Genomic DNA, 26,020 nt, shown 5'->3' on the forward strand with positions numbered 1-26,020 from the left:
AGATTGATGTGTCTACTATGAGGTCCTGTTACAAACCAGACATCCCATAATCAGAGAGTGAATCTCTCACAGTAGCCCTCTCCTCTCTGGTGTCTCTCTGTCTCCCCCTGGTGGCTTAACTTTTTACTGTAGCTTACTTTAAGTAACTGTTTACAATGGATCTGACTATTCCGGAAGTTGGTATGTTGTTTAACACTGTGAAATATGTTCTGAGCAGGATCAATCTCACTGACTGTCGTCCTCTCCTCTGTGGCGTCTCTCTGTCTCCCCTGGGTGGTGGCCCTGGACATCATACACAGTGGAGGGGGTCAGGGTGGAGCTGTCACTGCCTACGGAGTCACCACTCTGGACAACACAACATCACAAACCTTTAGACCAGGCGAGTTTTGACAAGAGAAACACAAAAGCCCAGTGTGACGATAGACATGATGTTGTGGGGTGAAGAGGCTGTGAAGCACTCTGTTTACCTGACTTCCACAGGAGTAGTGAACGCCGACGGCTTTGAAGCGAGCGATCTCTAGGATCACCGTTCCACTACTGCAGCTCTGAGAGACACAGCAGAGAGATAGAGAGAAGTTAAACCTGTGTGTGTGTGTGTGTGTATGTGTGTGTGTGTCAGATCAGTAGCAGAGTTGTGACGTGTTCCTGTGTGGCTGCTCTCACATCCTCTGTGTGTGTGTGTGTGTGTATGTGTGTGTGTCTGTGTGTGTGTGTGTGTGTGTGTATGTGTGTGTGTGTGTGTGTGTGTATGTGTGTCAGATCTGTAGCAGAGTTGTGATGTGTTCCTGTGTGGCTGCTCTCACATCCTGTGTGTGTGTGTGTGTGTGTGTGTGTGTGTGTGTGTATGTGTGTGTGTGTGTGTGTGTGTGTGTGTGTCAGAATTGTAGCAGCGCCGTCACGTGTTCCTGTGTGGTTTCGCTGACTTCCTCTCTAACAACTGAGGTGTGTGTCAGCGCGGAAACATGTTTCTGTGCGGTTGCTCTGACATCCTCTCCGTGTGTGTGTGTGTGTGTGTGTGTGTGTGTGTGTGTGTGTGTGTGTGTGTGTGTGTGTGTGTGTGTGTGTGTGTGTGTGTGTGTGTGTGTGTGTGTGTGTGTGTGTCTCACCTGTAACAGTGAGGTAACGTGTTCCTGTGTAGCTGTTCTGACATCCTCTCTGTTGACTGACAGGATCTGGTCTCCTAGAAACAGCCGTCCGTCTTCATCAGCCACACCCCCTCCAATGATCTCAGACACAAACACACCTGTGTCGTTGCTAGTGGAAACATCAACATGGCATCACAATAACATTTGTGACAGCTCAAAACCAGTTGACAGTTCAAAACCAGTATAGTTGAGAACCAGTTGACAGCTGAAAACCAGTATAGTTGAGAACCAGTTGACAGCTGAAAACCAGTAGATAGTTGAGAACCAGTTGACAGCTGAAAACTAGTAGACAGTTGAGAACCAGTTCAAAACTAGTAGATAGTTGAGAACCAGTTGACAGGTGGAAACCAGTATAGTTGAGAACCAGTTGACAGCTGAAAACCAGTAGATAGTTGAGAACCAGTGGACAAGTGAAAACCAGAAGACAGTTGAGAACCAGTGGACAACCAGTTGTCATGACTGTCCTGATCAGGTCAGGGTACAGGAGACCACCACCCTACAGATTATCTCCCAAACCCCCAACAGAGGAGGAGAGATCTAGGGGTCTGAAGATGTGGGGGTTTTATGACCCCTCACGCCCATGATAAACCTTAGGCCACAGAGAAATTCCTTTGTCCTAACAATGGAGAACTGGCCTCAGAACATTAAACATGCAATAAAGGGACTTTGGAACAATGGTTTCCGTCAGCCACAATGGTGGTGGAATATTAAAATGTATGTAACTTTTCTATTGTTATTAAAGGTTAAGAGATGACGTTATTATGAAAACATTGTACCTTTAAGAGTTTTCCCAGTATATGCCTGATGTTTATACATTGTACGTTGTGTGGAAAATATCCAAATCAAACAGAATGTTTTGGTAAAGATGAGATGTGAAGTTAGTGTCTGAAATTGGATTTTAGTCAAATCTAGGCCTTGTCCTTTAACTTGGTCCGCCCAGAGAATTGCCCTAAAGGCGGTTACGCCCACTTCTGACCCGAAGGTATAAGACAGGAGAGTGAAGAATTAACATATCAGACTAAGTGACCCCAAACTGCAGCTAAGGTCCAACAAAGTCAACGAACCCAAAACGAAACACAAGGTTGAAGACAAATAAATCTTTTTCTACACGAGCTACGAACGAGTAGCTGTGTCTAAGCGGGTGAATTCAAGCCGAACCACCCAGCCTCCACTCTCCATTGAATCGTGGTATCTACACTGTTCTATTACTAAGCTGTGAGCTTTGAGCTCCAGAGCTGTCTGTCCTCAGAAGACCCCTTTCAGATCAAGGGCGAGGGATCAGACCACTAAGCCAAGAAGGACACTGACATCGTGAGGACAACCAGGGAGTTGCGCCGGAGAAGTGCGTCATTGAGAAGCCTAAACGACCCACGCGGAGCTTCCCACCTGAGACCTCCAACACGTAATTACATCATTATATTCTGACCCATAAGAGCGGCAGTTCGGGGCAAGGCTAAGGTTTAATTAAGCATAGCTGACAGATGAACCCAAATGTATATTTCTCTCGTGTACTTTCTTTGTTTCTCTCTCTTTGAAATCCCCATTTTGTGTAACACGCCTCATAGTGTGTTGGCCCGTTATACTAAGTCCTAATCAATAGCCTAGACTGTGTTTTGTATATGTGTATTTTTATCATCATTTTAGCTTGCTAGTAAATAAATAATCAACTAAGATTGGTGTGGTAAACTCATTGGTGTAGCCCGGGTTCGTGCAGATTCCCGGATTATGCGACGTTCAGACATGAGACTAGAGGTTGATTAATTTAGCGACTGTTGTAAAATCGATATTCTGATATCCTTTGAGTTAATTTGGGAAATAGAAACTCAATCAAACTAATTTTCCCATGGTGCCCCAGGTTAATGAGTTAATAATTGCTTGATTCATTGCTTAATTCATTTAATCACGCAATTATAAACCGTTAATCATTCGATGAGCAACAGTCGTCACATTAACTAATACAACGTCACGACACAGTTGAAAACCAGTTCCCTTACCTCTTCCCTACAGTGCTGAGCCCCAGGGTCTGTCCAGGTCGTAGTCTGAGCTCCAGCTGGAAGACATCCCACAGGTCCTCCTCCCCGTACTCCTGCTGATGTCTGAACACCGTGAGACGCACCCGTTGAGGGGTCAGCCTCAACACCCCTATAGCTTCCTCATGGGTGGCCTGGCCCAAGTCTATACCATTCACCTGGAGAATGAGAGTGTGAGAGAGGGAGAGAGAGAGAGAGAGAGAGAGAGAGAGAGAGACAGAGAGTGTGAGAGAGAGAGAGAGAGAGAGAGAGAGAGAGAGAGAGAGAGAGAGAGAGAGAGAGAGAGAGAGAGAGAAGAGAGCAGGAGAGAGAGAGGGATGATCGATGGAGAGAGAGAGAGAAGAGAGCAGGAGAGAGGGATGATCGATGGAGAGAGAGAGAGAGAATAGGAGGGAGTGTGAGTGATTCAGCTGGTCCTAAATCACCCCCTGTCCCTCCCCCTTGGCACTAACCCCTCAATGTTACCATGTCTGAAAGGTCTGGCTAGGTATCAGTGGTGTAGTGATTCTGCCATACTGCTTACACCAGATGTGGAAAATGTAAGGGTTAGCTGTATAGCTGTAGTATAACCATACCTCTAGTACACACTGTCTGATGTCTCTCAGAGCTGCTCCTCAATGTGGGAGTGTGTTTGTGTCCTCGTACCAGTGTGTGTGTGTACGTCTATGTTCATCCGCCAGTTTGTGTGTGTGTGTGTGTGTGTGTGTGTAACCATACCTCTAGCAGCTGGTCTCCAGCCCACAGCCTCCCGTCTCTCTGAGCTGCTCCTCCATCATTAACCTCATGTATTATTATGGCCCCCTGGTGGAGAAGAGAGAGATGATTAACCTCATGGATTATTATGATGGAGAAGAGAGAGATCATTAACCTCATGGATTATTATGTTGGAGAAGAGAGAGATCATTAACCTCATGGATTATTATGGTGGAGAAGAGAGAGATCATTAACCTCATGGATTATTATTACATTTACATTTACATTTAAATCCTTTAGCAGACGCTCTTATCCAGAGCGACTTACAAATTGATGGTGGAGAAGAGAGAGATCATTAACCTCATGAATTATTATGGTAGAGAAGAGAGATCATTAACCTCATGGATTATTATGGCGGAGAAGAGAGAGATCATTAACCTCATGGATTATTATGGTGGAGAAGAGAGAGATCATTAACCTCATGGATTATTATGGTGGAGAAGAGAGAGATCATTAACCTCATGGATTATTATGGTGGAGAAGAGAGAGATCATTAACCTCATGGATTATTATGGTGGAGGAGAAGATGGTGTGAGAAGAGAGAGATCATTAACCTCATGGATTATTATGGTGGAGAAGAGAGAGATCATTAACCTCATGGATTATTATGGTGGAGAAGAGAGAGATCATTAACCTCATGGATTATTATGGTGGAGAAGAGAGAGATCATTAACCTCATGGATTATTATGGTGGAGAAGAGAGAGATCATTAACCTCATGGATTATTATGGTGGAGAAGAGAGATCATTAACCTCATGGATTATTATGGCCCCCTGGTGGAGAAGAGAGAGATCATTAACCTCATGGATTATTATGGTGGAGAAGAGAGAGATCATTAACCTCATGGATTATTATGGCTCCCTGGTGGAGAAGAGAGAGATCATTAACCTCATGGATTATTATGGCCCCCTGATGGAGAAAATAGAGAAAAACAACTTCACTAAAAACGTGCCACAGCAATGGCTGGACGTAATTTAATTAGTTGAATCAGAGTCATATTTACAGGGAAGTACATTCATTTTAGTTTTCTGTTGCTAAACGTTTTGCTAAGGTGTGGCCTAATGAATATGACCCAGGTATGTCAGCGATACATGGATAGAACTCAAATGTGGACTGTCACCCTCCACCCCAGGAGAGTACAGTACATCATCAGACCAGATGGTATTTTACCCCAGGAGAGGGTGTTCTACAGTACATCATCAGACCAGATGGTATTTTACCCCAGGAGAGGGTGTTCTACAGTACATCATCAGACCAGATGGTATTTTACCCCAGGAGAGGGTGTTCTACAGTACAGTACATCATCAGACCAGATGGTATTTTACCCCAGGAGAGGGTGTTCTACAGTACCTCATCAGACCAGATGGTATTTTACCCCAGGAGAGGGTGTTCTACAGTACAGTACCTCATCAGACCAGATGGTATTTTACCCCAGGAGAGGGTGTTCTACAGTACAGTACATCATCAGACCAGATGGTATTTTACCCCAGGAGAGGGTGTTCTACAGTACATCATCAGACCAGATGGTATTTTACCCCAGGAGAGGGTGTTCTACAGTACATCATCATCAGACCAGATGGTATTTTACCCCAGGAGAGGGTGTTCTACAGTACAGTACATCATCAGACCAGATGGTATTTTACCCCAGGAGAGGGTGTTCTACAGTACATCATCAGACCAGATGGTATTTTACCCCAGGAGAGGGTGTTCTACAGTACAGTACATCATCAGACCAGATGGTATTTTACCCCAGGAGAGGGTGTTCTACAGTACATCATCAGACCAGATGGTATTTTACCCCAGGAGAGGGTGTTCTACAGTACATCATCAGACCAGATGGTATTTTACCCCAGGAGAGGGTGTTCTACAGTATATCATCAGACCAGATGGTATTTTACCCCAGGAGAGGGTGTTCTACAGTACAGTACATCATCAGACCAGATGGTATTTTACCCCAGGAGAGGGTGTTCTACAGTACATCATCAGACCAGATGGTATTTTACCCCAGGAGAGGGTGTTCTACAGTACAGTACATCATCAGACCAGATGGTATTTTACCCCAGGAGAGGGTGTTCTACAGTACATCATCAGACCAGATGGTATTTTACCCCAGGAGAGGGTGTTCTACAGTACAGTACATCATCCCAATGCTGAGGCCGAGTTATGTGTGTCCTTTACAGATCTCCATGGTACACACACAGACGAACACACACTGTCACACTCTCTCTCTCTCTCCCCATCTCTCCCCATCTCTCTCTCTCTCTCTCTCTCTCTCTCTCTCTCTCTCTCTCTCTCTCCCCATCTCTCTGTCACACCCCCTCTCTCTGTCGCTCTTACCAGTAGCGTGTCACACCCCCCCACGATGCTGAGGCCCAGGCCCAAGTGTCCTTTACAGATCTCTATGGTGCTGTCAACGCCGGGTATTATGGGACAGCTCAGGAGGTCAGGGGTCAGAGCGGAGCCCGTTGGCCAATCAGATCGCCCGCTAGAGGAGGAGGCGTTCCTGGCAGTGCCGACGGAAGAGTGGGGAGGAATGGGGGGATGGGAGGAAGAGACATGGATGGAGGGATGGAGAAAAGAGGAGAGAGAGATGGAGGGATGGAGGGAGGAAGATGAGGAGTCCCCACCCATGGGTCCTTGAGCCATCTGCGTCAGAGCGGCTTTATTCCTGATCAAAACAATAACATCTCTGTTAGACATCAAAGTCGCCATCTTGGAAATATAATGAAGTAATCGGTGGTCACAACTGATTAATGGTCATCGTATTGACAATGAGTAAATCCATAATATTTACTATATTTCAAGCACAGTAAAATCATATGACTTAACACCAGTCAAATGACTTTGATATGGTTTGATACAAACTCTTCTACAGGAAACGTCAACAGGGGGCATCTCAACAGCGTGTAGTGTAATGCCATTTACTGTGTAGTGTGTTGGTTCTGTAGCGTACCTGGTGAGGAGGATCTGGACTTTAGAAGGAGCACTGTTGAGGATGGCTGTAGCGTTCTGGTGACTACGACCATACAGGATCTGACCGTTGATCTACAACCAGGACAGAATATATAATACATTACTACTATATCTGACAGTACTGTATGTTAGTGGCTGTGGTCCTCTACAACACTGTTGAGGATGGCTGTAGCGTTCTGGTGACTACGACCATACATGATCGACGCTTCGCCGAGTGCCTGGACACAGCTCTTAGCCGTGGTATATTGGCCATATATCACAAACCTCCAGAGGTTCCTTATTGCTGTTATAAACATCCTAAATATATGGGGGGGGTTGGTGGGATTTAATCATAGAGGTGGATAGAGGGTCCTTCTTTGTATCTGGCCATCATAGAGGTGGATAGAGGGTCCTTCTTTGTATCTGGCCATCATAGAGGTGGATAGAGGGTCCTTCTTTGTATATGGCCATCATAGAGATGTATAGAGGGTCCTTCTTTGTATCTGGCCATCATAGAGGTGGATAGAGGGTCCTTCTTTGTATATGGCCATCATAGAGGTGGATAGAGGGTCCTTCTTTGTATCTGGCCATCATAGAGGTGGATAGAGGATCCTTCTTTGTATCTGGCCATCATAGAGGTGGATAGAGGATCCTTCTTTGTATCTGTGCCATAATGTATTCTGTGACAGCATGTGCAGCTCCATTCAGGGCTGTCTGCATTGAAACTTCTACGAGTCAGTAAAACAAACTGAAAGAGGGGCATACTGCCATCTGCAGTGTGGTGTCTTTCTCTAATCTCTCACACACACTGACTCACCTCCAGTAGCTCATCTCCCACCCGTATCCGTCCGTCTCGCCCCGCTGCTCCATGGGGGTCGACCCCAGCCACGTAGACACCGAGGTGGGCTCTGGAACCATCCCTGTCTTCCGTCAGGCTGAGACCCAGACCAGGAACCAGACCCTGTCCCTGGGCCCCAGTGCTAGTGACTCCCCTGGGACTCTTCTCCAGCTCTATCATATGGAGCTCACCTGGCAGACCGCCATACCTGGACATCATCTTCTCTGTGAGGAGGGGAGAAGAAAAGAGAGAAAGCAGTAGAGATATAGAGAGAGAGAGAGAATGAAACACAAAAGGATTGAAGTAGGAAATGAAGTCTGTGTCCACCTTTAGAATCATCGCCATATTTATTATTCTAGTTCAATCCCCTCCTGTCAGTGTCTAGGAGACTAGTGGTTATTCTAGTTCAATCCCCTCCTGTCAGTGTCTAGGAGACTAGTGGTTATTCCTGTTCAATCCCCTCCTGTCAGTGTCTAGGAGACTAGTGGTTATTCTAGTTCAACCCCCTCCTGTCAGTGTCTAGGAGACTAGTGGTTATTCTAGTTCAATCCCCTCCTGTCAGTGTCTAGGAGACTAGTGGTTATTCCTGTTCAATCCCCTCCTGTCAGTGTCTAGGAGACTAGTGGTTATTCCTGTTCAATCCCCTCCTGTCAGTGTCTAGGAGACTAGTGGTTATTCCTGTTCAATCCCCTCCTGTCAGTGTCTAGGAGACTAGTGGTTATTCTAGTTCAACCCCCTCCTGTCAGTGTCTAGGAGACTAGTGGTTATTCTAGTTCAATCCCCTCCTGTCAGTGTCTAGGAGACTAGTGGTTATTCCTGTTCAATCCCCTCCTGTCAGTGTCTAGGAGACTAGTGGTTATTCCTGTTCAATCCCCTCCTGTCAGTGTCTAGGAGACTAGTGGTTATTCCTGTTCAATCCCCTCCTGTCAGTGTCTAGGAGACTCGTGGTTATTCTAGTTCAATCCCCTCCTGTCAGTGTCTAGGAGACTAGTGGTTATTCCTGTTCAATCCCCTCCTGTCAGTGTCTAGGAGACTAGTGGTTATTCTAGTTCAACCCCCTCCTGTCAGTGTCTTGGAGACTAGTGGTTATTCCTGTTCAATCCCCTCCTGTCAGTGTCTAGGAGACTAGTGGTTATTCCTGTTCAATCCCCTCCTGTCAGTGTCTAGGAGACTAGTGGTTATTCTAGTTCAGTCCCCTCCTGTCAGTGTCTAGGAGACTAGTGGTTATTCTAGTTCAATCCCCTCCTGTCAGTGTCTAGGAGACTAGTGGTTATTCCTGTTCAATCCCCTCCTGTCAGTGTCTAGGAGACTAGTGGTTATTCTAGTTCAATCCCCTCCTGTCAGTGTCTAGGAGACTAGTGGTTATTCCTGTTCAATCCCCTCCTGTCAGTGTCTAGGAGACTAGTGGTTATTCCTGTTCAATCCCCTCCTGTCAGTGTCTAGGAGACTAGTGGTTATTCCTGTTCAATCCCCTCCTGTCAGTGTCTAGGAGACTAGTGGTTATTCCTGTTCAATCCCCTCCTGTCAGTGTCTAGGAGACTAGTGGTTATTCTAGTTCAATCCCCTCCTGTCAGTGTCTAGGAGACTAGTGGTTATTCCTGTTCAATCCCCTCCTGTCAGTGTCTAGGAGACTAGTGGTTATTCTAGTTCAACCCCCTCCTGTCAGTGTCTAGGAGACTAGTGGTTATTCCTGTTCAATCCCCTCCTGTCAGTGTCTAGGAGACTAGTGGTTATTCCTGTTCAATCCCCTCCTGTCAGTGTCTAGGAGACTAGTGGTTATTCTAGTTCAACGCCCTCCTGTCAGTGTCTAGGAGACTAGTGTTTATTCCTGTTCAATCCCCTCCTGTCAGTGTCTAGGAGACTAGTGGTTATTCCTGTTCAATCCCCTCCTGTCAGTGTCTAGGAGACTAGTGGTTATTCTAGTTCAATCCCCTCCTGTCAGTGTCTAGGAGACTAGTGGTTATTCCTGTTCAATCCCCTCCTGTCAGTGTCTAGGAGACTAGTGGTTATTCCTGTTCAATCCCCTCCTGTCAGTGTCTAGGAGACTAGTGGTTATTCTAGTTCAATCCCCTCCTGTCAGTGTCTAGGAGACTAGTGGTTATTCCTGTTCAATCCCCTCCTGTCAGTGTCTAGGAGACTAGTGGTTATTCCTGTTCAATCCCCTCCTGTCAGTGTCTAGGAGACTAGTGGTTATTCCTGTTCAATCCCCTCCTGTCAGTGTCTAGGAGACTAGTGGTTATTCCTGTTCAATCCCCTCCTGTCAGTGTCTAGGAGACTAGTGGTTATTCCTGTTCAATCCCCTCCTGTCAGTGTCTAGGAGACTAGTGGTTATTCCTGTTCAATCCCCTCCTGTCAGTGTCTAGGAGACTAGTGGTTATTCTAGTTCAATCCCCTCCTGTCAGTGTCTAGGAGACTAGTGGTTATTCCTGTTCAATCCCCTCCTGTCAGTGTCTAGGAGACTAGTGGTTATTCTAGTTCAGTCCCCTCCTGTCAGTGTCTAGGAGACTAGTGGTTATTCTAGTTCAATCCCCTCCTGTCAGTGTCTAGGAGACTAGTGGTTATTCCTGTTCAATCCCCTCCTGTCAGTGTCTAGGAGACTAGTGGTTATTCCTGTTCAATCCCCTCCTGTCAGTGTCTAGGAGACTGGTGGTTATTCTAGTTCAATCCCCTCCTGTCAGTGTCTAGGAGACTAGTGGTTATTCCTGTTCAATCCCCTCCTGTCAGTGTCTAGGAGACTAGTGGTACTTTCTGGCAGGCCTATAATGATGTGGGTGTGTGTGTGTGTGTGTGTAGGTACGTGCGTGCGTGCGTGCGCGTGTGTGTAACCCACTCCAGCTGTCGTCTTCCGTGTCTCTCAGTGTGATTGGTGCAGAGACAGTTGTGGGGCTTCTCCTGACCGTCCTCTTGGCTGTTGGCTGAAGACGCAGGGACAAACACAGGAATACAGGGTGTGTTGAAAACAAACGCACCCCATCTATACACACATGTAGACAGGTCTGTATTACTGTTAGTGAGAGGCTGTATAAGTGCAGTATATGAATAAAGGGTATGTCTGTTTTTAGGGTTATGGTTAGGGGGGGGACACAAACCGTCACACACACACAGGTGTACAAACCTTAAAGGGAGTAGGGGTGAAGGGCTTGGCGGGGGAGAGACTAAGGAACAGACCACTGTGACTCTCTGGCATCTATATACAGACCACACAGGAAATACACACCACGTACAGAGTAGAGAGTACAGAGTACAGACTTATAAGGTATAGTTCTGTCTCTATGAGGAAAACACATGGGAATCAACAACACAGACTAGACATGACACAACAACCTCACGACTACCAGCACGTGTCTCGTACAAAGAGTTGGATAGAATATGCACCTGTTTTAGCATTGACAGCATCATTGATGTGCCCTCTAGCCAACTCTATGTTCTAGTACACAAAACATAGAGTTGCCAAGCTGCTCTACATTCTAACATCAAATGCTATGGTACACAGATCCACATTCTACACAGAATATATATCATATTCTAGTACAAAAATGGGAAGACACACAGAATTACAAACCCTGTTGTTCAGTGAGTCCCTGTGTGATGCTGAGGCTTGCCTCTCGTGGTTGGAGAGCACAGGAGACGACTGACAGGAAGAAGATATGAAACACAGAAGACGGAGAGACGTCACATGATATCGGAGGACTTGTGTGTGCGTGCGTGCCCACATGTGAGTGGCAGTTCCAAACCAAACCAACCTGTGATTTGTGTTGTCCAGTCTGTACCAGGAAAACAACAGGGTCTCCAGCACTACGGATGGCCTCCACTGCCTGCTCATGACTGGCATCTCTCACATCCGTGCCTCCTACCTGATCAATCAGCAATTAATCAACCAATCAAATGCATTCCTGAAGCCTTTTTACATCAGCAGTGCGTTACAGTTGATCGGACTAGACTTCAAAGAGCAAGCAGAAGAAGAAGCAGAAGCAGAAGAAGCAGAAGCAGAAGAAGAAAGAAGCAGAAGATGACGATGAAGATGAAGAAGAATCAAGTGATGTGTGGCCAGGAAAACTCACCAGAAGGAAGAAACACACACACACACACACACACACACACACACACACACACACACACACACACACACACACACACACACACACACACACACACACACACACACACACACACCTCTTTAATGACCACTCATCACAAACATATACACACACAAACACACACCCCACCCTCTCCCCTCTCCCTTCTCCCTACCTCCAGTATCCTGTCTCCAGTCTTCAGGGTGCCGTTGTGTCCAGCAGGGCTGTCTGGTGTGATGTGTTTAATGAACACTCCTCTCATCACCTCTCCACTGCTCAGCCTGCTGCCCATCCCTCTACCTCCCATGATACTGATACCCAGAGACTGGCCTGAAGAACGCATCAACTGGACCCTGCATGGGGGGGCGGGGGTGGAGAGAGCGAGAGAGAGAGGGGGAGGGAGAGAGAGAGAGAGAGCGAGAGAGTGAGAGAGAGGGGGTAAGGGAGAGAAGGGTAGAGAGAGGGGGAGGGAGAGAGAGAGAGAGAGCGAGAGAGTGAGAGAGAGGGGGTAAGGGAGAGAAGGGTAGAGAGAGAGAAATAGGGTTAGCGAGAGAGAGGGAGAGAGAGAGAGAGAGAGAAAGAGAGAGAGGGTTAGTGTGTGTATGTGTGTAACCTATCCATCCCTCTACCTCCCATGATACTGATACCCAGAGACTGGCATGAAGAACGCATCAACTGGACCCTGCAAAGGAGAGAGAGACTGGCCAATCAACTGGGAGAGAGAGAGAGAGAGACTGGCCAATCAGACACTGGGAGAGAGAAAGAGAGAGAGAGAGAGAGAGAGAGAGAGAGAGAGAGAGAGAGGGAGAGAGAAAGAGAGAAAGAGAGATGGAGAGAGGGAGAGAGAGATAGAGAGGGAGAGAGAGAGAGAGAGAGAGAGAGAAAGTGGGATATGCGTCAACAGCAACCTTGGGAAAATCCTCTGCATTATCATAAAACAGCAGACTTGTACATTTCCTCAGTGAAAACAATGTACTGAGCAAATGTGAAATTGGCTTTTTACCAAATTACCGTAAAACAGACAAACAAACAAAACAAAGGCAAAGTCTTGTCATGCTTTGTTGATTTCAAAAAAGCTTTTGACTCAATTTGGCATGAGAGTCTGCTATACAAATTGACGGAAAGTGGTGTTGGGGGAAACACATACGACATTATAAAATCCATGTACACAAACAACAGGTGTGCAGTGAAAATTGGCAAAAAACACACATTTCTTTCCACAGGGCCGTGGGGTGAGACAGGGACGCAGCTTGAGCCCCACCCTCTTCAAAATATTGAGACTCTGCATGCAGAATTCTGCAAAAACGTCCTCTGTGTACAATATAAAATACCAAATAATTAATGCAGAGCAGAATTAGGCCGAATTATCAAAATCCAGAAAAGAGCCATTCAATTCTTCAACCGCCTAAAAGGAAGTGATTCCCAAACCTTCCATAACAAAGCCATCACCTATAGAGAGATGAACCTGGAGAAGAGTCCCCTAAGCAAGCTGGTCCTGGGGCTCTGTTCACAAACACAAACACACCCCACAGAGCCCCAGGACAGCAACACAATTAGACCCAACCAAATCATGAGAAAACTAAAAGAATTAACCAAAAAACAGAGCAAACTAGAATGCTATTTAGCCCTAAACAGAGAGTACACAGCGGCAGTATACCTGACCACTGTCACTGACCCAAACTTAAGGAAAGCTTTGACAATGTACAGACTCAGTGAGCATAGCCTTGCTATTGAGAGAGGCTGCTGTAGGCAGACCTGGCTCTCAAGAGAAACTGAGCTGCACTTCCTAACCTTCTGCCAAATGTATGAACACTTTAGAGACACATATTTCCCTCAGATAACACAGACCCACAAAGAATTTGAAACAAATCCAATTTTGATAAATTCCCATATCTTTTCGGTGAGATACTACAGTGTGCCATCACAGCAGCAATATTTGTGACCTGTTGCAACCAGATAAGAACAAACAACATTGTAAATACAATCCATATTTATGTTGACATATTTTCCCCTTTGTACTTTAACTATTTGCACATGGTTACAACACTGTACAGTGTATTCGGAAAGTATTCAGACCCCTTGACTTTTTCAAATTGTTGTTAGGTTACAGACTTATTCTAAAATTGATTAAATTACAGAAAATTCCTTGCCAATCTACACACAATACCCCATAATCACAAAGCAAAAACAGGTTTTTAGAAATGTTTGCAAATTAAAGTGTTCACGGATGGTGCCAGGTTTCGTCTTTACGTGATGCTTGGCAATGAGCTCAATTTCGAGTCTCATAGCAAAGTGTAGCACTCCACCAATCAGGCCTTTATGGTAGAGTGGTCAAACGGAAGCCACTCCTCAGTAAAAGGCACATGACAGCCAGCTTAGAGTTTGCCAAAAGGCACCTTAAGACTCTCACACAATGAGAAACAAGATTCTCTGTTCTGATGAAACCAAGATTGAACTCTTTGGCCTGAATGCCAAGCATCACGTAAAGACGAAACCTGGCACCATCCTTACCGTGAAGCATGGTGCTGGCAGCATCATGCTGTGGGGATGTTTTTCAATGGCAGGGACTGGGAGACTAGTCAGGATAGAGGGAAAGATGAACGGAGAAAAGTACAGAGATCCTTGATGAAAACCTGCTCCAGAGCGCTCAGTCTGGGGCAAAGGTTCTCCTTCCAACAGAACAACGACCCTAAGCACACAGCCAAGACAACGCAGGAGTGGCTATGGGACAAGTCTCTGAATGTCCTTGAGTGGCCCAGCCAGAACCCAGACTTGAACCCGATCGAACATCTCTGGAGAGACCTGAAAATAGCTGTGCAGCGACGCTCGCCATCCAGCCTGACAGAGCATGAGAGGATCTGCAGAGAAGAATGGGAGAAACTCCCCAAATACAGGTGTGCCAAGCTTGTAGCGTCATACCCAGGAAGACTCAAGGATGTAATCACTACAAAATGTGCTTCAACAAAGTACTGAGTAAAGGGTCTGAATTCTTATTGAAATGTGATATTTCCATTTTTTTATGTTTTAGAAATTTGCTAAAAAATATAAAAACATGTTTCTGCTTCGTCGTTATGGGGTATTGTGATGTCATTATGGGGTATTGTGATGTCATTATGGGGTATTGTGATGTCGTTATGGGGTATTGTGATGTCATTATGGGGTATTGTGTTTAGATTGATGAGGGGGAAAAAACAATTTTATCAATTTTAGAATAAGGCTGTAACATATACAATTTTGGAAAAAGTCAAGGGCTCTGAATACTTTCTGAATGCCCTGTACATAGCCATAATATGAGAGAGAGAGAGACTGACCTGGCAGCCTGACCAACCAGACGCTGTGGGAAACAGGGATAAACAGGGTGAAGGGGGTGGTGTGTGTGTGTGTTTCGCCCATCCCTTTGCCTCCCAACACTGCTGGAGGGTAAGATAACCGTTAGTGTGTGTGTGTGTGTGTGTGTGTGTGTGTGTATGTGCGTATGTGTTTGTGTGTGTGTGTGTGCGTGTGTGTGCGTATGTGTTTGTGTGTGTGTGTGTGCGTGTGTGTGCGTATGTGTATTTGTGTGTGTGTGTGCGTGTGCGTATGTGTGTGTGTGTGCGTATGTGTGCGTGTGTGTGTGTGTGTGTGTGTGTGTGTGTGTGTGTGCGTATGTGTGTGTATGTGTGTGTGTGTGTGTGCGTGCGTGTGTGTGCGTGTGTGTGTGTGTGTGTGTGTGTGCGTATGTGTGTGTATGTGTGTGTGTGTGTGTGTGCGTATGTGTGTGTGAGTGTGTGTGTGTGTGTGTCACAACGTGTGTGTATTAACTGTGTAATACAGCACTAGACTAAAAAAAGGACAGCAACGTTACTAACCTTCTAGGTTGAGCCCAGCTGAGGTCAGTAGGATAACCCAACATGTCATCCTCTCTCCCTTCTTCCTCTCTAACCTCCTCCTCCTCTCTCTTCCTCTCCACTTTCTTCTCCTCCTCTCTCACTCCACCCACACCTCTCCTCTCCTTCGTTGGTACGGGTGAGGGTGGAGGTTTAGGGACTAGGCTACAGGGAAAAATATCACATGCTTTATAAACAGTAGCCTATAACGTTATTCCTTATGATATATTTATCAATATTAACATTTATATAGGTAGAGAAATATATAGACATTTATGGACTGTCGTTTCTCTTTGCTTATTTGAGCTGTTCTTGCCATGATATGGACTTGGTCTTTTACCAAATAGGGATATCTTCTGTATACCAACCCTACCTTGTCACAACACAACTGATTGGCTCAAATGCATTAAGAAATTAACTTTTAACAAGGCACTCCTGTTAATTAAAATGCATTCCAGGTGACTACCTCATGAAGCTGGTTGAGAGAATGCCAAGAGTGTGCAAAGCTGTCATCAAGGCAAAGAGTGGCTACTTTGAAGAATCTCAAATATAAAATATTTTTTTAATTGTTTAACACTTTTTTGGTTACTACATGATTCCATATGTGTTATTTCATAGTGTTGATGTCTTCACTATTATTCTACAATGTAGAAAATAGTAAAAATAAAGAAAAACCCTTGAATGAATAGGTGTTCTAAAACCTTTGACTGGTACTGTATATATACACAAATATACATGTATTTTCCACCCAAAAACGTTTTAAAATGTAAAGATTAAACATGAAATAGCAACATTTTAAGAAAGACAGTTCCTGGGTCAGGGTTTAGTGTCGCACACAGATCAGTCTTATGGTGGTTGTCTATGAACTCACATGAATATGTTTAAAGTAGACTTTGTATGAGTGTGTGTGTCCGTGTGTGTTTTTGTGTTTTCATGTGCACAATTGTATTTTCTCATGAATATGTTTAAAGTACACCGTAGACTGTGTGGTGTGTGTGTGTGTGTGTGTGTGTGTGTGTGTGTGTGTGTGGTGTGTGTGTGTGTGTGTGTGTGTGTGTGTGTGTGGTGTGTGTGTGTGTGTGTGTGTGTGTGTGTGTGTGTGTGTGAGGTAATAAGCCCATTATATTGAGTGATAGCCATATCTACCCAGCAGGAGTCTGTAAAAAGGAGCAGTGTAGAGCATTACAACATGTTACAGCAGTGGTAGAGAGGGGAGGAAGAGAGAGGGGAGGAAGAGAGAGGGGAGGAAGAGAGAGGGGAGGAAGAGAGAGCGAGAGAGAGAGGGGGGGAGGCGAGAGGGGGGAGGAGAGAGAGCGAGAGAGAGGGGGGAGGCGAGAGGGGGGAGGAGAGAGAGGGGAGGGGAGGAGAGAGAGCGAGAGAGAGAGGGGGGAGGAGAGAGAGCGAGAGAGAGAGAGGGGGAGGCGAGAGGGGGAGGAGAGAGAGCGAGAGAGAGAGAGGGGGAGGGCGAGAGAGGGGGAGGGAGAGAGAGCGAGAGAGAGGGGGGAGGAGAGGGGGGGCAGGCAAGAGCAGGGAGGAGAGAGAGTATGTATTCATTTTTCTGACATGACACAGTACTGAAATCTATAGGTGAGTCTAAAAATAACCTTCTACACCACATGAATGTTAAAAAATACAGTTTGTGGCCTACGGAGTGGTGCAGTGGTCTAAGGCACTGCATCGCCACAGACCCGGGTTCGATCCCAGGCCTGAGATAAGCGTTGAGGTTAGAGCTGGGGTAAGGGTTGAGGTTAGAGCTGGGGTAAGGTTTGAGGTTAGAGCTGGGGTAAGGTTTGAGGTTAGAGCTGGGGTTAGGGGTGAGGTTAGAGCTGGGGTAAGGTTTGAGGTTAGAGCTGGGGTAAGAGTTGAGGTTAGAGCTGGGGTAAGAGTTGAGGTTAGAGCTGGGATTAGGGGTGAGGTTAGAGCTGGGGTTAGGGGTGAGGTTAGAGCTGGGGTAAGGTTTGAGGTTAGAGCTGGGGTTAGGGGTGAGGTTAGAGCTGGGGTTAGGGGTGAGGTTAGAGCTGGGGTAAGGGTTGAGGTTAGAGCTGGGGTTAGGGGTGAGGTTAGAGCTGGGGTAAGAGTTGAGGTTAGAGCTGGGGTTAGGGGTGAGGTTAGAGCTGGGGTAAGAGTTGAGGTTAGAGCTGGGGTAAGAGTTGAGGTTAGAGCTGGGGTTAGGGGTGAGGTTAGAGCTGGGGTTAGGGGTGAGGTTAGAGCTGGGGTAAGGGTTGAGGTTAGAGCTGGGATCAGGTGTTGAGGTTAGAGCTGGGGTAAGGGTTGAGGTTAGAGCTGGGATCAGGTGTTGAGGTTAGAGCTGGGGTAAGGGTTGAGGTTAGAGCTGGGGTAAGAGTTGAGGTTAGAGCTGGGGTAAGAGTTGAGGTTAGAGCTGGGGTAAGGGTTGAGGTTAGAGCTGGGGATAAGGTGTTGAGGTTAGAGCTGGGGATAAGGTGTTGAGGTTAGAGCTGGGGATAAGGTGTTGAGGTTAGAGCTGGGGTAAGGGTTGAGGTTAGAGCTGGGGTAAGAGTTGAGGTTAGAGCTGGGGTAAGAGTTGAGGTTAGAGCTGGGGTAAGGGTTGAGGTTAGGGCTGGAGTAAGGCTTGAGGTTAGAGCTGGGGTAAGGGTTGAGGTTAGAGCTGGGGTAAGAGTTGAGGTTAGAGCTGGGGTAAGGCTTGCGGTTAGAGCTGGGGTAAGGGTTGAGGTTAGAGCTGGGGTAAGAGTTTAGGTTAGAGCTGGGGTAAGGCTTGAGGTTAGAGCTGGGGTAAGGTTTGAGGTTAGGGCTGGAGTAAGGGCTTTATGTTTATTGTTATTTGTTTCACAGTTTCAAGATGGGATCTTACCTCTTGTCTGGGGGTGGGGGTCTGGGTGGGCCTGTGGTTGGGGTTGAGGCTGGAGCTGTACTTGTAGCTGACACTACAGGTCTGGGTAGAGAAGGGCCTTGAGGCCTTGGGGCTGTAGCTGGACCTGGAGTTGGGACTGTTGAGGCTGGAGCTGTACTTGTAGCTGACACTACAGGTCTGGGTAGAGAAGGGCCTTGAGGCCTTGGGGCTGTAGCTGGACCTGGAGTTGGGACTGTTGAGGCTGGAGCTGTACTTGTAGCTGACACTACAGGTCTGGGTAGAGAAGGGCCTTGAGGCCTTGGGGCTGTAGCTGGACCTGGAGTTGGGACTGTTGTGGCTGGAGCTGTACTTGTAGCTGACACTACAGGTCTGGGTAGAGAAGGGCCTTGAGGCCTTGGGGCTGTAGCTGGACCTGGAGTTGGGACTGTTGTGGCTGGAGCTGTACTTGTAGCTGACACTACAGGTCTGGGTAGAGAAGGGCCTTGAGGCCTTGGGGCTGTAGCTGGACCTGGAGTTGGGACTGTTGTGGCTGGAGCTGTACTTGTAGCTGACACTACAGGTCTGGGTAGAGAAGGGCCTTGAGGCCTTGGGGCTGTAGCTGGACCTGGAGTTGGGACTGTTGTGGCTGGAGCTGGGGCTCCAGGAGGGGTAGGGGAGGGGGTCAGACCTCCAGGAGGGGTAGGGGAAGGGGTCGGACCTCCAGGAGGGGTAGGGGAGGGAGTCAGACCTCCAGGAGGGGTAGGGGAGGGGGTCAGACCTCCAGGAGGGGTAGGGGAAGGGGTCGGACCTCCAGGAGGGGTAGGGGAGGGGGTCAGACCTCCAGGAGGGGTAGGGGAATGGGTCGGACCTCCAGGAGGGGTAGGGGAGGGGGTCAGACCTCCAGGAGGGGTAGGGGAGGGGGTCAGACCTCCAGGAGGGGTAGGGGAAGGGGTCAGGGGGCAGGGTGAGGGGCCGTCCACCATGATGGATGACAGAGGCTGCTGGGCCATGGAGGCACGGTGCTCCTCTACCAGAGAGGAGGGGATGAATGTCACACTGTGGAGTGAAAGGTGAGAGAGAAATAAAGAGAGAGAAAGAGAGAGAGAGAGAGAGAAAGAGAGAGAGAGAGAGAGAGAGAGAGAGAGAGACAGAGAGAGAGACAGAGAGAGAAAGAGAGAGAGAGAGAGAGAGAGAGAGAGAGAGAGAGAGAGAGAGAGAGAGAGAGACAGAGAGAGAAAGAGAGAGAGAGAGAGAGAGAGAGAGAGAGAGAGAGAGAGAGAGAGAGGTGAGCTAGTGAGTTGATAGAGAGAGACGTAGTTAATGTAGGTATGTGTCTGTGTTTGTGTCATTTAGACAAATGTCCTAAGATAGTTAAAAACTAGAAAATAATGAAGCTGTCATTAGAAAACATACTGCAATGATGATGTGTTGGAGCTGTTATTACAAACATACTGCAATGATGATGTGTTGGAGCTGTTATTACAAACATACTGCAATGATGATGGAGCTGTTATTACAAACATACTGCAATGATGATGTGTTGGAGCTGTTATTACAAACATACTGCAATGATGATGTGTTGGAGGTGTTATTACAAACATACTGCAATGATGATGTGTTGGAGCTGTTATTACAAACATACTGCAATGATGATGGAGCTGTTATTACAAACATACTGCAATGATGATGTGTTGGAGCTGTTATTACAAACATACTGCAATGATGATGGAGCTGTTATTACAAACATACTGCAATGATGATGTGTTGGAGCTGTTATTACAAACATACTGCAATGATGATGTGTTGGAGCTGTTATTACAAACATACTGCAATGATGATGTGTTGGAGCTGTTATTACAAACATACTGCAATGATGATGTGTTGAATGAGGGTCAGCAGATGCCTGTGTGATTATAATACATTCAACTATACTAATTTAACAACAACGGACAACACAGACCTGTGTGATTATAATACATTCAGCTATACTAACTCATAACAGCAGCTCTGATCAGCGGAAGGAGAATTCAAACGTACATAAAATGTAGATACTGGATATTAAATGATACTGAACATTACAGAATACTGGACATTAAAGGATACTGGATATTAAATGATACTGGATATTAAATGATACTGGATATTAAAGGATACTGGATATTAAAGTACTAGGAAAGACAGGAGAGTTTGGATTCAGAGTTGTGGTTCTGAGGGTGTGTCCTGGTCAAGTCATATGTGGACCTTTAACAGAATGTCTCTGTATCACGGATCCAACCACAGGGTTGGTCAGGTCAGGTTGGTGGTCGGTGTGAATGTTTGTATATACAGTAGCCTGTAGGTGTGTGTGTGTCGTACCTCATATCTGGCTCTGTAACAGAGTTTCTCCTCAGCAGGGCTCTACACATAGCGTTGGTCAGGTTGGTGGTGGGAACTCCGTTCACAGCCAGGATAGTGTCTCCTACACCCAGCCTCCCATCCTGACTGACTGACCCTCCCCGGATCACTGACCGGATCAACATCCCTGAGCCGTCCTTTATAGCACTCACTGTCATACCTGTTAAAACACACGCATATACCTGTAGTCACACTACAACACACACATATACCTGTAGTCACACTACAACACACACATATACCTGTAGTCACACTACAACACACACATATACCTGTAGTCACACCTCAACACGCATATACCTGTAGTCACACTCCAACACACATATACCTGTAGTCACACCTCAACACACATATACCTGTAGTCACACCTCAACACGCATATACCTGTAGTCACACTCCAACACACATATACCTGTAGTCACACCTCAACACACATATACCTGTAGTCACACCTCAACACACATATACCTGTTGTCACACCTCAACACACACATATACCTGTAGTCACACCTCAACACACACATATACCTGTAGTCACACCTCAACACACATATACCTGTAGTCACACCTCAACACACATATACCTGTAGTCACACTACAACACACACATATACCTGTAGTCACACTACAACACACACATATACCTGTAGTCACACCTCAACACACACATATACCTGTAGTCCCACTACAACACACATATACCTGTAGTCACACCTCAACACAAACATATACCTGTAGTCACACTCTAATAATAATCTCAATGTTTTAACACAGCAAATAACAGAGATAATGTTCTGAGTGACCCCACAGTGGGGTTTCTCCTCCAATAACAGAGATAATGTTCTGAGTGACCCCACAGTGGGGTTTCTCCTCCAATAACAGAGATAATGTTCTGAGTGACCCCACAGTGGGGTTTCTCTTTATCTGATTGAATTGGGGCCAACTAGTTGTACAAGGACACACACATCCCCCATCCGTCCACGCTCACAGACAGACACACACACACACACACACACACACACACACACACACACACACACACACATATACAGGGTGGAGGTGGGGAAACAGGTGACTGGTGGGTTAACCCCCAAAATTGAACTAATGCCAAAACTGACAGACGACAGCAGGCTAGCCTGCACACACACACACACACACACACACACACACACACACACACACACACACACACACACACACACACACACACACACACACACACACACACTTGCGGAGGAGTGCATTAGGACTACACACTTGTCAGGCCACATCTCCAGCAAGGGACTACACCACCACACTATGAGGGACTACACCACCACACTATGAGGGACTACACCACCACACTATGAGGGACTACACCACCACACTATGAGGGACTACACCCCCACACTATGAGGGACTACACCACCACACTATGAGGGACTACACCATCACACTATGAGGGACTACACCACCACACTATGAGGGACTACACCACCACACTATGAGGGACTACACCACCACACTATGAGGGACTACACCACCACACTATGAGGGACTACACCACCACACTATGAGGGACTACACCACCACACTATGAGGGACTACACCACCACACTATGAGGGACTACACCACCACACTATGAGGGACTACCCACCACACTATGAGGGACTACACCATCACACTATGAGGGACTACACCACCACACTATGAGGGACTACACCACCACACTATGAGGGACTACACCACCACACTATGAGGGACTACACCACCACACTATGAGGGACTACACCACCACACTATGAGGGACTACACCACCACACTATGAGGGACTACACCACCACACTATGAGGGACTACACCACCACACTATGAGCGTACACAATTTGAAGGTAGATAAAAAATAAATGACTTTCAAAACAAAGTTTTATGTATGTTTAAAATATAGAGTTTATTGATTTTTTTTATATTTCTTCTCGCATTACATTCAAATTACAATACAATCATAGTGCATATGGGTTACAGCCACACAGACGATCACAGTTATAGACCTCTGAGAGAAACTACAGTGAAAATAACCCAGCAGAGCTGGAGAACCAGGTACACGAACAGACAGCACTTCCCTTCACAGCAACTGTACATATATATATATATATATATAGGTAACATAGAGTAATACAATATCACATTAACTATCATCGTTTAACTGCTTACTTTGTCTGTAGGTTTTCCTTAAGACAGACATTTTTCGACAACCCAGTTAATAAATATGCTAGTAAGAATCCACAAAGACCACAAAGACAGAAACAAAGAAATGAAAAAGCAGTTTCACGTATTTGTGAAGAAACTGTCTCAAACGAACATGAACTAAAGTGCCATGCATTTGCCTTTATCGCTCACAAACAAAACGAGCTATATGAAACAATACCCCATGCATTCCCCAAGGCAAGAAACAAAACGTCACAGACTTACACATGTTCTCACACACAGCCATCTCTTTTTTTAACAAACTATGTGTTAAAAACAAATGAGACGTTCACATAAAACGGGTCTTCTCACAAATTTGTGTTCTAACAAACGATGGGTCCTAACAAAAAAATACACGTATTCTCACAAATGATGATTCTCACAAATCTCTCACAACTTTCTCACGTGTGTTCTCACCAAAAAGGTGAGTTCACAAAAAAACACATGTTCAAACAAAACTGACAAAGCATACCATACACAGTACAGTAAGATACAGTGGGGGGAAAAAGTATTTGATCCCCTGCTGATTTTGTACGTTACCCACTGACAAAGAAATGATCAATCTATAATTTTAATGGTAGGTTTATTTGAACAGTGAGAGACAGAATCACAACAAAAAAATCCAGAAAAACGCATGTCAGAAATGTTATAAATTGATTTGCATTTTATTGAGGGAAATAAGTATTTGACCCCCTCTCAATCAGAAAGATTTCTGGCTCCCAGGTATCTTTTATACAGGTAACGAGCTGAGATTAGGAACACACTCTTAAAGGGAGTGCTCCTAACCACAGCTTGTTACCTGTATAAAAGACACCTGTCCACAGAAGCAGTCAATCAATCAGATTCCAAACTCTCCACCATGGCCAAGACCAAAGAGCTCTCCAAGGATGTCAGGGACAAGATTGTAGACCTACACAAGGCTGGAATGGGCTACAAGACCATCGTCAAGCAGCTTGGTGAGAAGGTGACAACATTTGGTGCGATTATTCGCAAATGGAAGAAACACAAAAGAACTGTCAATATCCCTCGGCCTGGGGCTCCATGCAAGATCTCACCTCGTGGAGATGCAATGATCATGAGAACGGTGAGGAATCAGCCCAGAACTACACGGGAGGATCTTGTCAATGATCTCAAGGCAGCTGGGACCATAGTCACCAAGAAAACAATTGGTAACACACTACGCCGTGAAGGACTGAAATCCTGCAGCGCGCGCAAGGTCCCCCTGCTCAAGAAAGCACATATACATGCCCGTCTGAAGTTTGCCAATGAACATCTGAATGATTCAGAGGACAACTGGGTGAAAGTGTTGTGGTCAGATGAGACCAAAATGAAGCTCTTTGACATCAACTCAACTCGCCGTGTTTGGAGGAGGAGGAATGCTGCCTATGACCCCAAGAACACCATCCCCACCGTCAAACATGGAGGTGGAAACTTTATGCATTGGGGGTGTTTTTCTGCTAAGGGGACAGGACAACTTCACCGCATCAAAGGGACGATGGACGGGGCCATGTACCGTCAAATCTTGGGTGAGAACATCCTTCCCTCAGCCAGGGCATTGAAAATGGGTCGTGGATGGGTATTCCAGCATGACAATGACCCAAAATACACGGCCAAGGCAACAAAGGAATGGGTCAAGAAGAAGCACATTAAGGTCCTGGAGTGGCCTAGCCAGTCTCCAAACCTTAATCCCATAGAAAATCTGTGGAGGGAGCTGAAGGTTCGAGTTGCCAAACGTCAGCCTCGAAACCTTAATGACTTGGAGAAGATCTGCAAAGAGGAGTGGGACAAAATCCCTCCTGAGATGTGTGCAAACTTGGTGGCCAACTACAAGAAACGTCTGACCTCTGTGATTGCCAACAAGGGTTTTGCCACCAAGTACTAAGTCATGTTTTGCAGAGGGGTCAAATACTTATTTCCCTCATTAAAATGCAAATCATTTTATAACATTTTTGACGTGTTTTTCAGGATTTTTTGTTGTTATTCTGTCTCTCACTGTTCAAATAAACCTACTATTAAAATTATAGACTGATCCTTTCTTTGTCAGTGGGCAAACGTACAAAATCAGCAGGGGATCAAATACTTTTTTCCCCCACTGAATATATATATATATATATATATATATATATATATATATCTCTTTGGTGTAATTTTGAACATCTAATGTTGGTAAGGTATCAGGCAAGGTAATAATTATAAACACATTTTAGTGATAAAATAACAACAAAATGCTCACAACATTCTGTAGTCCCAATGGACCAAAATCATTTCGCAAAGCATTCTGGGTCTGAATGATCAAACAAAGTAAAGTAGCCAAACTACACTGCAAAAGTTTGCTACATTCAAAAATGTATTCCACAGTCTGGAAACTAACTTCTCTAAAGTGACAAATAACCAAATCAATAACATGAATATAATCCTACCATGTTGCTGACAAACCTAGAGATAAACTCTTTATGTACTGCTACTGAAAGACAGTGTTGTTGCCACTGGCCTTCCTGTCATTAAAGTGACGATGACAAAGTGATGTAATTGGGGAGGCAGGTAGCCTAGTGGTTAGAGCGTTGGGCCAGTAACCGGAAAGGTTGCTGGATTGAATCCCCGAGCTGACAAAGGTAAAAATCTGTCGTTCTGCCCCTGAACAAGGCAGTTAACCCACTGTTCCCCAGTAGCCTAGTGAAATAAAGGTTATGTTTTAAAAAACGAAATAGAGGTCCACTGTCTCTTTCACAGTCATCGACATGGGTTTTCTTAACAGAGGTCCACTGTCTCTTTCACAGTCATCGACATGGGTTTTCTTAACAGAGGTCCACTGTCTCTTTCACAGTCATCGACATTGGTTTTCTTAACAGAGGTCCACTGTCTCTTTCACAGTCATCAACATGGGTTTTCTTAACAGAGGTCCACTGTCTCTTTCACAGTCATCGACATGGG

General features: G+C 45.8%; 1 protein-coding gene across 1 annotated transcript in view; it reads right to left on the reverse strand.

Moving 5' to 3' along the window:
- LOC115187334 (multiple PDZ domain protein) overlaps positions 1 to 26,020 on the reverse strand; it is an 80,205-nt gene that overhangs the window by 5,838 nt on the left and 48,347 nt on the right. The window contains exons 19-35 of the mRNA XM_029746404.1: positions 20,825 to 21,023; positions 19,108 to 19,525; positions 18,491 to 19,051; positions 15,106 to 15,128; positions 11,970 to 12,147; positions 11,462 to 11,572; positions 11,281 to 11,349; positions 10,834 to 10,905; positions 10,549 to 10,633; positions 7,698 to 7,942; positions 6,882 to 6,973; positions 6,266 to 6,596; positions 3,893 to 3,976; positions 3,140 to 3,333; positions 1,107 to 1,254; positions 468 to 545; positions 234 to 345 (exon numbers count right to left, since the gene is read on the reverse strand). Of these exons, the coding sequence (XP_029602264.1) occupies positions 234 to 345; positions 468 to 545; positions 1,107 to 1,254; positions 3,140 to 3,333; positions 3,893 to 3,976; positions 6,266 to 6,596; positions 6,882 to 6,973; positions 7,698 to 7,942; positions 10,549 to 10,633; positions 10,834 to 10,905; positions 11,281 to 11,349; positions 11,462 to 11,572; positions 11,970 to 12,147; positions 15,106 to 15,128; positions 18,491 to 19,051; positions 19,108 to 19,525; positions 20,825 to 21,023 (3,000 nt within the window). The remainder of the gene's footprint in view (positions 1 to 233; positions 346 to 467; positions 546 to 1,106; positions 1,255 to 3,139; positions 3,334 to 3,892; positions 3,977 to 6,265; positions 6,597 to 6,881; positions 6,974 to 7,697; positions 7,943 to 10,548; positions 10,634 to 10,833; positions 10,906 to 11,280; positions 11,350 to 11,461; positions 11,573 to 11,969; positions 12,148 to 15,105; positions 15,129 to 18,490; positions 19,052 to 19,107; positions 19,526 to 20,824; positions 21,024 to 26,020) is intronic.

Source organism: Salmo trutta, unplaced genomic scaffold, assembly GCF_901001165.1.
Source record: "Salmo trutta unplaced genomic scaffold, fSalTru1.1, whole genome shotgun sequence".
Taxonomy (NCBI): domain Eukaryota; kingdom Metazoa; phylum Chordata; class Actinopteri; order Salmoniformes; family Salmonidae; genus Salmo; species Salmo trutta.